Source organism: Nanorana parkeri, unplaced genomic scaffold (genome assembly GCF_000935625.1).
Source record: "Nanorana parkeri isolate BGI_ZX_2015 unplaced genomic scaffold, ASM93562v1 scaffold442, whole genome shotgun sequence".
Taxonomy (NCBI): domain Eukaryota; kingdom Metazoa; phylum Chordata; class Amphibia; order Anura; family Dicroglossidae; genus Nanorana; species Nanorana parkeri.
Window position 1 is genome coordinate 673,359 of NW_017306710.1, and position 11,699 is coordinate 685,057.

The 11,699-nt window shown below is 40.4% G+C and overlaps 1 protein-coding gene across 1 annotated transcript in view; it reads right to left on the reverse strand.

The window, feature by feature from the left end:
- EEA1 (early endosome antigen 1) overlaps positions 1–11,699 on the reverse strand; it is a 96,721-nt gene that overhangs the window by 41,962 nt on the left and 43,060 nt on the right. Inside the window, exons 9-11 of the mRNA XM_018560237.1 lie at positions 8,667–8,788; positions 6,985–7,140; positions 106–222 (exon numbers count right to left, since the gene is read on the reverse strand). Coding sequence (XP_018415739.1) covers positions 106–222; positions 6,985–7,140; positions 8,667–8,788 — 395 coding nt within the window. The remainder of the gene's footprint in view (positions 1–105; positions 223–6,984; positions 7,141–8,666; positions 8,789–11,699) is intronic.

Genomic DNA, 11,699 nt, shown 5'->3' on the forward strand with positions numbered 1-11,699 from the left:
TATATATATTATACACATATATATATATTATACACTGAAAATGTATTGTTTTTTTTTTGCAAGGTCCACTTTTGCTTTAAAAACTTTCAACAAAATGTCGCCTACCTCATTTTTCTGGGATAATTCGGGTATGGAGCTTTTAAGTTGTTGTAGTTCCTGGACATAAACGGCAACTTCCTGTGGCCCCTTTGCAAGCTCTGCTTTCAGCTGGTTAATAGTGGTCTTAAAAAAAAAGGGGGGGGGAGGGCAAAGAGAGTGAGTAAATCAAGAGGTTTAGAAGAGAGTTTATGACATATGTACTCTCTAAGAGAATTCTTCACACATATGTAGTAATTCAAAGATGTTTAAGTACAGATGAACAAGTGCAAGCAAACAAAGATTGTTTCCCAAAGTTGCTCTCATGTACACTTTTCATAGACAGCCATGTTCACAGAATCTCTCTAAGATTATATACATGTAACATTGTGTAACATCTACAAAACATTAACAATTAGTAATCGCTTTAGTTTGCCCTTCAATCTTCTGTTCATAAAATATTGACTGTATTGACCTTTGACCCATTTTTATGCCAAGTTAATCAAACAATAACTTTTTAATGATGTTTAATCCAAAGACATTTATGATAAAATCTATTGGCAAATAAACCACTCTTGGCCAGTACTCCAGTACTCTAGACTGGTATCAAATATGGATGGGACATGAAATTTCAGAAAAAGTGATAGATTATTTTGACTGTGGTGCTTTTAAAAAGGAGTTAGTTTTAGTTATATTTAGTGGGATATTCCTTCAACTGGGAACCCCAATTCAACTGGAGTACTAAAAATGGGCCTTATTTTATGAAAGTGTTTGAGAAAAGAATCATCCATAGCAACAACCAAGGGATTACATTTATGCTTTCTTATGATAAAGAAAGGGATCCAACGTGTCTTCCTCTGACACTTTAAAAGAAGCCTATGGCCCGAGCAGTTCTCATAAAAAGCCTACCCTTTAAAGTTCTACAGTGTTCAGCTTAACCAAGAGGTACAGAAGGATCAGATTTTTATATACACCGTAATATCCTTGAAGCCCTTTGAGAGACACAGGAAGTCTTATCCCTTTGGTGTATACTGCTGCCTACAGGAGGATTGGACACTGGCAAACAAAAAAAACAAAAGCAAAAATGTAGGCCAACCCAGGATAACCCCTCCCACTACTAACATGCCTAAGTTTTCAGTTTTTATAGCAAAGCACTACTGAGAGCAAGAAATTTTACGGTGAGTACAGAAATTTAATTTTCTTTCTAGTCAATTTAAGGGGCATAGGAAGTCTCAAGCCTTAGGGATGTCCAAAAGCAGTCCGATTGAGGGCAACATAGCAAACAAGCGATGGCCCAAGAACATAATACAAAGCTGGGAACTATCTGAAGCTCAAAGAGTCTGTAATTCCTAAAGCCATTATGCCCGAAGCTGGCATCATGAGGGCATAACATTCACCTGGTATAAGAGTGAACAAGTGAACAGTAGACAAGGTGGCAGCCTTGCAATTCTGACAAAAAGTAGCTTTATGCAGAGATAGCCAAGAAACAAACACTCACAGATCTAGTAAAGTGTGCCTTGATGGGAAAGAGTAAAACCTGATACCGGAATTTGAACAACAGTCTGTTTGAGCCACCTAGAGATGGTGAACAAGTAGCTTGAGCACCCTTATGGGGTCCATCTGGGATTACCAGTCTTCCTGAAAGTGAAAGTGCCTGAGTGATAGACTCTCACTGTCCAAACCACATCCAGACAATGAAGGCAAATTTCCTTTTTCATTAACTAGAGCTGGACAGAGACATAAAACAATATCCTGACTGAGGTGAAAGAATTGAGAGGGAAGTCCTGGGCCATCAGCTAGCCCTTGTGCAAAACCAGAAAACGTTCCTTTCAGGTGCTTGACCACCACTTCAGGCACTCGCCTCTGAGGGGTGATGGCTACAAGAAACACAGCTTTAGATCCCATGGAGTCATACAGGAAAAGACATGAGGAACTACATGGGAGACCCCCTGTGCAAAGGCCTAAAAGAGTATATCGGCTATGGGTCTCTCAAACAGAAAAGAAAGGGCAGAAACCATGCTGAGTGCCCAGACCCAGCTGCAGAACTGGACCCATGAAATCGCCCAAGAACGGTATAAGGGGTCCAAATCTAACTCTCTTGTGACGGTGAAACTTATGGTTCCTTTCTGATAACCGATGTACACCACCGCCACAGCAATGTCCACCTAAATCAGGATAAGATGACCCTCCAATAGGATGATCTTACACTGTACAGATAGCCAAATTGCCCGAAGATGTGGACTGGTAGACCAGAAACCTCTGAGGATCAAGTCCCCAACAGGTTGGCATCCATCATTAGTAGCCTCAAAAAGAAAAAAAATCGTAAGGAAGGAATTCTAAGACAGATTTCTAAGCCAGAAAGCCAAGAGCTGGTCCAAACTGTTCCTAGACAACCATGAGAATCAACTGCTTTTTACACAGCGGTCCAGCTACGTGCCCGAAGTATATGAATTGATATGAGACAAATGCAAGAAATGAGGCAAGAAGCTTCTAACAAATTGTCACAGCTAAAATGTAACGCTATAACCATTTGATCCACATGTTCTATGAGTGGAGGATCAAGCTCAACAGAAGTTACATTTCTTTTTAGGGATTTTGACCCTGACCCAGACATGATCTGACAAAGTAAGGTCACAGCCAAAATCAAATGAAGGGTAGGGCCTTCCAGCGAGAACAAAGCATTAGAAAGGATTGATGCTCTAGTTTTAGAGTGGTGACAACTGCATTATTAAGAGCCAAAACAGCCTCTTTTAATTTGCGAACAACAACAGTAGACTGTGACTGCTCAGGGGCAAACTCATCAGTCAAGGACTGGCGCGACTATGAATCAGAGTCTTTGCGGCTGATGGCTCAGAAGACATTCAGGCCATGGGCAAATCAGATATAGAATCTACAGGAGGGGACATGGGAGCACGCTTGTGGCTTCTGTAATCAGACTCCACAAATAACTGGGTAATTTGGGTCATAAAATCTTGCATGACTGTGGTAAAACACTTAACTAAGAGAGAGAGGGCCCAGCCACACTCGAAGCCAGCATATAATATGATTCCAGACACAGATGTCAGCACCAGAGGGCATGCAGCAAGCAGTTCCAAAACCAATAGTAGATTGTAAGTTGGGGGCATGTGGTACAGCAGGAATGTGTTCCCTCCCCTTCCTCCCATGTCTAAAATGAGACATGCTTCGACTTTAGGTACTCACAAAACCTGGACAGCTGGTAGTAGCTGAGAGTAGAATGGCCAGAGCTGACCAAAGTTACTATAAGCCGCCATGTGGCTCTTTTCAAGCAGGAAGATGCTTCAGCGTCTCCTTATGTCAGAGAAAAGATTGTGAAGTGCATGCAACACTGCACCAAGTAGATGATGTCAGTGGTCGGTCATCAAATGGGAACCCCTTCCATGGTAAAACTGGTGGGAATGGGGTATAAAGGTGCCAAGCAATCTAGTTACTGGAGGTACCTCCCGATGATCAAATCGGACCAGCCTAAGCCTTCAGAGTCAAAGCTAGCTCTGAAGCAATGCCAACAGCTTTGGACTTGAAAAGCGCACCTTGGCTAACTTTTAACAGAACAGAGTCTAAAAAGCACCCTATGCTAAACCCAGTGCTTGAAGGTCACTTCCAGGCTATTCCAGCATGTCCAGTCCAGCGGGGTCTGGATGTGGTACTCGCGAACCATAAAGCTGCAATCAAAGAGACAAAGCTCCAGCAGTGCTGTAGAAAAGTGAGTCCTAATTAGAGGGAGAAAAAAAATCAAAGAGTGCTAGCAAAAAAATTTAGTTATTCTTAACAGAGCAGAACTGTAGAAAAAACATCCATCCTTCTTGGACACAAACAAAAAACTGAGGCATGCTGGTAGCGGGAGGGGTTACCCTGGGCTGGCCCACAGTATTTTTGTTTGCCAGTGTTCAATCCTCCTGTAGGTGGCGGTATAGCCCAAAGGTTTAAGATTTCTTGTGTCCCTTAACGGATAATAAATCGGATTTACAGGAATGATGAAATTATTCAAAAGGTGTCTGGAAGCCATTCAGATAACATTATAGTCATCCAATAACATTATGATCATTAAAATGTAATTTCCGACACACAAACCTGCAATTATATTTGTAAAGTAAAACACAAATTCTTGTGATACTTTCACCCTTCTGGGCCTTAGGCAATGAAGCATAAAAGAGACATAGAGAGACAACATAACTTTACAGCCTGCAGGCTTACCCACACTGAGCTCTTTGCTTTATGCAAGTCCATCTATGTGCTTCCCACTCATACTCATCCTAGATCAGGCACCTGCAGTCAAGCCTGATTTCAACTCAACTCAATATATTAAGTGATTTCTGAGAACTACACTCGCTGAACTGTAGGATCATTTCATGACTTACAAAAAAATAAATACATCAACTAAATCGTTCTTGTAGCCCTAAAGTTTCAATTCAGTTTCTTAAAAATAAAGAAACAATGAAATTCTGAACAAACCCTTCTGCAAATCTACAGTTTAAATGCAAACAATTAAAAAAAGTGACATATTTTGAACTGTAAAGTGATATTTTGTTATATTATAGACAGTGATATAAATGTTACCTTGAATGAACTTAACTCCATTAGAGAGCAGACAGAGAGAAAGAATGACAAAGATGGTGGATGAAAGATGTCACGCATCATTTACACAAGTGCACTCAATACCACTATGAATGGCTCACTAAACTTCTATTGACCATTTCTTTTTTGACAAAATATATGACCTTGCAACAGATCGATAAAGCGAAACTGTAGCTTCAACAAAAATGTAACAGTAAAACTGGCATAGGCAGCACTACTCTTTGCCCTGGACATATGTGCTTTCATCTATCTCCGAATATCTATGTTTAGCAAGTATATGCCATCTTGTGTTTATTGTGCATAGTTTCATTTTCAATAAGGGCTTGAGGTGGTTTCTTATTAGGCAATTGTCTATCACATCGTTATGTGTTAGTCCTATGTGTTAACCATACATGTGGTAAATCAGTGGATTTGTGCTTTTTTGTAACTGTGTTGTTTCTTCTTGGATCCTGTTGTTGATCCTACTCTGTGTAATAAAATTATATTTTAACTCAATAATTAATCATTATTTTTGCCTCGCTTGAAACCCCATTTTTTCTGCCTTTCCTATATAGGCAGCAGAGAGGACCTCTATGCGGTGTGTGAGAGCAGAGGTTTCTCTGCAGCAGTCCGGCAAACCACCTAGCTTACTCATAGCTAAAGATATAGCTGTTAAATCAGCACTAAATGATTTTATTCAGCAAACCAATAAACTCAACTGCCAGAAGTGTAAAAATTTAACTTTCTGCATCCCAACAGTCCAGTCCTTTGCAAAGTTAGACATGGCTAATTGTAGTGACTACATTCTGTGACCAGCAAGCTTGTGAATTCTTTTGTGTTACACAGAGATGCAAAGAATACTGGCAGAAATATTTCTGGGAGGATAAAAGGAAGAAAGATCTCAGCACCTTGGGCATTGGTGGAAGTTGTAAGGGATGCAATCCAGTAAGAAATGGCAGAGTAACACAGCTGTTCTATTTTTCTGTTCTGATTTGCCAGGGGGAAACTATATTTTCCCCTGGCATTTCTATTAAAGTTTTATCATCCAGAGGAGACTGTTTCTTTCATGGTCCAAAAGAAAGGAGCAAGGTTGATGAGACAGTGAATCAGTTTGTGTACACAACCATTCATCACAATCAGCAATCCTAGCACGTTGGACAGTATGTTTTTAACTTTGTGTTCTTTAGTAAAAATGGATCATCTAGAAAGATATTACTGAAGTCACTCTCTACTGCTCTGCAAAAAAACACTGTACTGCCCCGGACATTCATATATATATATATATTTCTACAGTCACTCGCATATATATGTAGCTCTAGGTTTAGAATGTATAATAAATGTAGGTGACAAATGGGAAAGGACAGCAGAAAACACACAACACTTCAAACCCTGTACTGTACACGGGATTTCCCGCGATTCTCGTACGATAATCGTACAGTGTATGGGCACCTTAACACATGTAAAATATACAAAGATCTTGATACCTGAAGTGTTAAAGGGCCTTTTATACTTTGCACAGTGTACAGTGACTGTGTAAAATGCACGTGTTCCGTGACCCCTATTATGTGATTTTTAGAAATGTCACACTGCATACTGTCAATGCTCGTTTCAGGGCAGTGCAGCTGAAGCAATCAGTTTAATTGCATGTCGTGCGGCTACATCAGAGACAGTTTGTGCAACAGTCCAAAGTCAGTACGTTGTCACACTATAACCTGCAATCCCTTCCTAACCAAAGAGGCACATTGAAAAAGCTTGCACTGTTGCACCTAAAACTCTAAACTATATAAGTAATAGAGTCTGGGTTACATATATTTGCAGATATGTTAAAAAGCAGCATGGCCACATCAGGGCCCCTCATGTAACATACAATAAAACTCTAATGAGTTAAAGTAGTAAGAGTTAACTGAACCAGGGGGTCCATTCATAAAGCAGCAGTATAATGTGCAATAGTGTTTTACTGCAGCAAAAGTAAAACACTATTGCACATTATGCAGCATTATGGAGTGCTTTACAAACGTGCATTTAACTCTGCTGACTTTGGGATGTCAAAGCCAGTGAAGCACAAAAAAAATTAATGAGGAGAAAAAAATAAATTTGGAGGCGAGTTCGGTGAGACCTGTAAAAGTCACGTGACTAGTTTTCCTCCACTCAGGGAGTTCTCTCTGCTGCTTTAACTACCTTAGGACCGCCCACCATAAAAAACAATCCTGATCCTGAACAGTTATACCAAGAACACAGCTGTTCATGCCAACATGCTAAGCTTGGGCTGTGCATGATAGCTATGCATTATACATAATATAATTGTATAAAAAAAGGTTATTCTCTTGCCTTACTTACCTCAGCATTGGCATTTTGCTTCTGCAGCTGTTTACATTCATCTTTTAGCTTCTCCGATTCTTTCTCACGTTCCAGAGTGGTTTTGTCCATCAGTGTCTGGACCTGAATAAGCTCTTTTTTTAGCACGGCAACATCTTCAATTCCTGGCCTTTGGAGCTGTAAGGCAAGAAGACTATAACTATACATAAGGCTAGAAGATTTCTCAGGAAACCATGTTCTACCTATCTTTCAAGGTTATGTCTCACCACTTTCACAAACAATGCTCCATGTACACAACTGGAAAACTGATATTATTCTATACTCGACTTGGCAGCATAAATGCATACAGGAAATCTTTGAATCCTTTGCACTTAAAGTGTATATAAAACCCAACAATGCACCTCTCATTTTTTTTTGGGTCTGTTAAAGAGAAAAATTGCTATATCTATTCAGTAAGTGTAAGCATGTATCTGTTGATCTTCAAGTGCTATCCATTTATCCATTGCACTCTGTCTGAGCTGTACTGAAATCCCAAGTAGTGTAATCTGCCCTGCTCGTTTCACCTCTGAACTACAGCACACCTCCCCTTATGTTGTGGAAAAGAGATGGGAGGTAATCTGAACCCCAACTCAGCAGTGAGCAGCCTAGGGTGACAATGCTGCTTCTCCATAGATATAGTATATTAGGCGATTGTTGTCACCCTAACACAGAAGGTGCGTTACTGAAAGGATCAAATGAAGTGAAAAAAGCCTACAAAAAGGGATCAGCAAGTCACTGGTCTGGCTAGGAAGGGAGCGATTTCATTAAAAGGTAAAGTTGTCTGTTGACGATTCTTTTGATGGGGAGTTGTTGCCAGCAATAGGATCACTTGAGTGACATGGCAATTACAGTTCAGGAAGAAAGCCAAACGTTTTTTTTGTTTCTTTACTTGTGTCTTGTATCTATGTTGAAACACATTTGTCCAAACATAAATCACCCATCTTTAAGGGTATCTGCACATACACTACATAAATGCTTAATAAAAAGAATATTTTTAAAGTGACTCTGTCAAACCTGTAGTACCATTCAAGAAAAGAGCCATTATACTCACCTCTTTTAATTGCCCTCTGTTCCAGCACTGCAGCCACCAACAGTTTCTTCAGCATTTGGCCCCGTGGCACGCTATGGCTCCTTCCTGCCACCCCCTATGCCACTACAGGACAAAAGTGTCCTAGGATGGAAACATTCCATAGTAGGAGACACAGGCATTAGGCACTCCTGGAAGTGTTGCATGACTAACACACAGACATAGGCTGCAGCACAAAAACAAATGAGAGCTAGGAGACACAGGCTGCCAGAGAAGTAAGTAGAATGGCTCTTCTCATGGAGGGTACTTTGGGTTTAATTTTTTTTGAGACCGACAGTCTTTTTAAAATGTCTTGTTTAATAATGAGGTGTTAAGATTTTTTTTTTTTTTTTACATATCTGACATTTTTCAGAGCTATTTCTTTCCATATTAACTGCTACTCAGATTCTCAGCTGAGAGTGGGGCCTACACTGTCCTGTCTTAAAACATATTTCTGTTGTACATCAGTCCTGCATCTAAACTCCTGCAATCCCTCTCACAAAGGCACTCCCTCCTTGAAACACATTCAATTAAAAATGTTAGCTATGTAGACTTCAGTAACATTCCATATCTGGTAAAAAGCGCCAACAAAATTTACCAGGTCAGTCGTTAAATGTTCAATCTCCAGGCATTTCGATGTCAACTCCTGTGTTAGACTTTTTACATGGTCTTCTGTCGCGGCATGCTTTCCTTTCTCTTCATCATATGTCGCTTTTAGCTCTGGATGAAAATAGAAGAAAATAAAACATTTATAATTTATCATGAGACAATGGTGACAGCTATAAATCACCCTGACCGTGTGGGCCTGTTCACATGATATCAGGTCCTGATCAGGTGCGGATCTGCAGACTGATGTAGTGCATTTTTGCCGCGTTTTTGATGCGTTCAAGTGCTGGAGTGGGGCTGTTAGTATGTTAGGTGCAGTGCGTTTTTCATGCGTTTTTGACGCGTTTGCGTTTCCAGACCGTTTCCGGACCTGACAAAATGTGACATGCAGTATTTTTTCTGTCGTAAGCTGAACGGACTGCGCACGTGAGAACTGGAGCCCATAAAACACATAGGGATACATTGGGATGCATTTTGAGTGCAGCAGCGTACGGAGCCGGTCAGCACACAAAACGGACGTCATGTGAACAGGCCCGTAGGGGCTTTTTGTTTCTATTTTACTTCCAAACTTTTGTATCAGGGCCTGTTCACACGACGTCCGTTTTGTGTTTTATGGGCTCCAGTTCTCACGTGCGCAGTCCGTTCAGCTTACGACAGAAAAAATACTGCATGTCACATTTTGTCAGGTCCGGATACGCAAACACGTCAAAAACGCATCAAAAACGCACAAGCAAAACATTTTTTTTTTTTTTTTGCTGGAACGCATCAAAAACGCGGCCAAAAACGCAGTGCATCAGCAGCTCCACGTCTGCTGATCAGCACCTGATCAGGACCTGATCTCATGTGAACAGGCCCTTAAGCTGTGCACTATCACTATCCAGCAGAAGAAAGCCCAAAACACCAAGCTCCTGCATATAATCTGCTTGGGTAGAATCACCGTATGGCTACTCGGTACTTGTCTACTCTGACAAAAGCTTCTGTTTGTTTAACAATGAGCATCTCATGTCTGTGCAGTCCCCTTGGTTTAACACACAACCACACTGCAAGTAAGGACACCTGTAAAATAAATGGAAGTCAATAGAGGTTGTTCTTACCACCTTGCTAAATCAAAGTGCAGATTTAAAAAAAAAAAATTACATTGTGCAAGGTACAATTTACAATAAAACATTTTTCAGGTCCACAGCAATGAATGGTGATGCCATAAGGAAAATACAGGAAAAAAAACCACAAGAAAAGCATGATTGAAAACAATACGATGCATACACATCTGCATAAATTATAATATAGGCACAATGTTTAATTTAATTTGGAAATGTCCAATGAGATGTTTATCTTCATCAGAAGTCATGCGATTTACTTCCAACACTTTCACTTTGTGTGCTTTTAGATTGTAAGCGCTGACGGGCAGGGCCCTACTTACCATCTTGTATTGTAACTGTAATGTCTTCCTTATATTGTAAAGCGCTGTGCAAACTTGGTGCTATACAAATCCTGTATAATAATAATTTCAAAGGTGGTTGGTAGCTTTGTTCAGACTAACGATACCGGGATTTTTCCTTGTTTATTCCTTTTTTATGCTTGCAAATTGCTGTCCAATAAATACAGTAGAAGGTCTCAGTTTATCACAGGGGTGGGGAACCTTTTTTCTGCCAAGGGCCATTTGGATATTTATGACATCATTCGTGGGCCATGCAAAATGATCAACTTAAAAATTAGCCTGCTAAATTTGGGCAAACATTTAATTAACTCACCCCTAATGTGATGGCTGGAAATGCTTCTCTTTTGGTGAGGTGTGTGATGTTAGCTGGTATTGAGGTTGCTACTAGCAACTGCTTTTCCATCTTTGCATCAGTCAGGAGCGCTGTCAACTCTTTGCGATGCTAAGTTTTAAAAAAACTGCTTGCAGCAGTAGGTTGTTTCCGAACACAGATGCATATTTCAATGCATGTCTCCTCAGAGTGGGAAATGCATCATTGCTTATGTAACATTTATAGAACTGAAGCAGTGGGAGGTTGTTGTACATAGCTTTCAGCTCATCAGCGCTTTGCAGCTGAATGATTTTGTGTTGTAGGTTGTCAGGCACATCAGCTGCTTCCACAGTGAGCGGTGTAGCAAAGATGTTCAATCCCATTTGTTTACTTTTCACATCCTTGAATCTTTCATTAAATGCCTCAACTAGTTTTGCACATTCACCAGCATATTAAAGTGTCGCAGAAAGCTTTTGTTCTTTCAGAGTGGATAAATGCACCGTGTTATTCCTTTCGAGTTGCACTTTCCACAGCCTTAATTTAGCTTCAAATGATTTCATGTTTGAAAGCAGGGAGCTGAAAAGCTAAGCTGGTTGGGGCCCTGCAGCTTGACGTTCAGCACTGAGATGTACTTGGTAATGTCCACCATGAACGCTAAATCACACAGCCACTTGCTATCATTGAGTTCCCTGGCAGGTTTTCCCTTCATCTCCATCATCTCCATGAACTGCTTGACTTCATCCTGCAGTTGATAAAACCTCAAGAGCATGTTCCCGCAACCGCACTTCACAGTGATAAACAAGATCCCCGTGCTCAGACTCAAGATCATTCAGTAACATCTTAAACTTGTGGTTGTTAAGCCCTCTGCTTTTGACAAAATTTTTGCATGAAACTACTGTTGACATCACATTGTTGAGCCACAACGACTGTGCACAGAGACTTTCTTGGTGTAAATTGCAATTGCATATAATTAAATCACTTGGATCAAGATTGAGACGATTCAGTTCTTTCTTAACAACTGCAATCAACCCTTTTTGGCTGGAGCTCCATCTGTAGTAAGGCCACTTAACTTTTCAAGTGTTAGCTTAAGTGTTTTCATTGACAAAACAAGTCTCTCAAACAAGTCCTCACGTCTTGTAGAGCCATGCATGGCTTCCAGTGACAGCAGTTCCTCTCGCGTGTCAAACTCTTCAGTTGTTCCACGAACAAAAAGGGCCAGTTGGGCAGTAGAGAACAAATGGAAATCTCCTGCAGAATTTCAGTGTTTTTTTAAAATA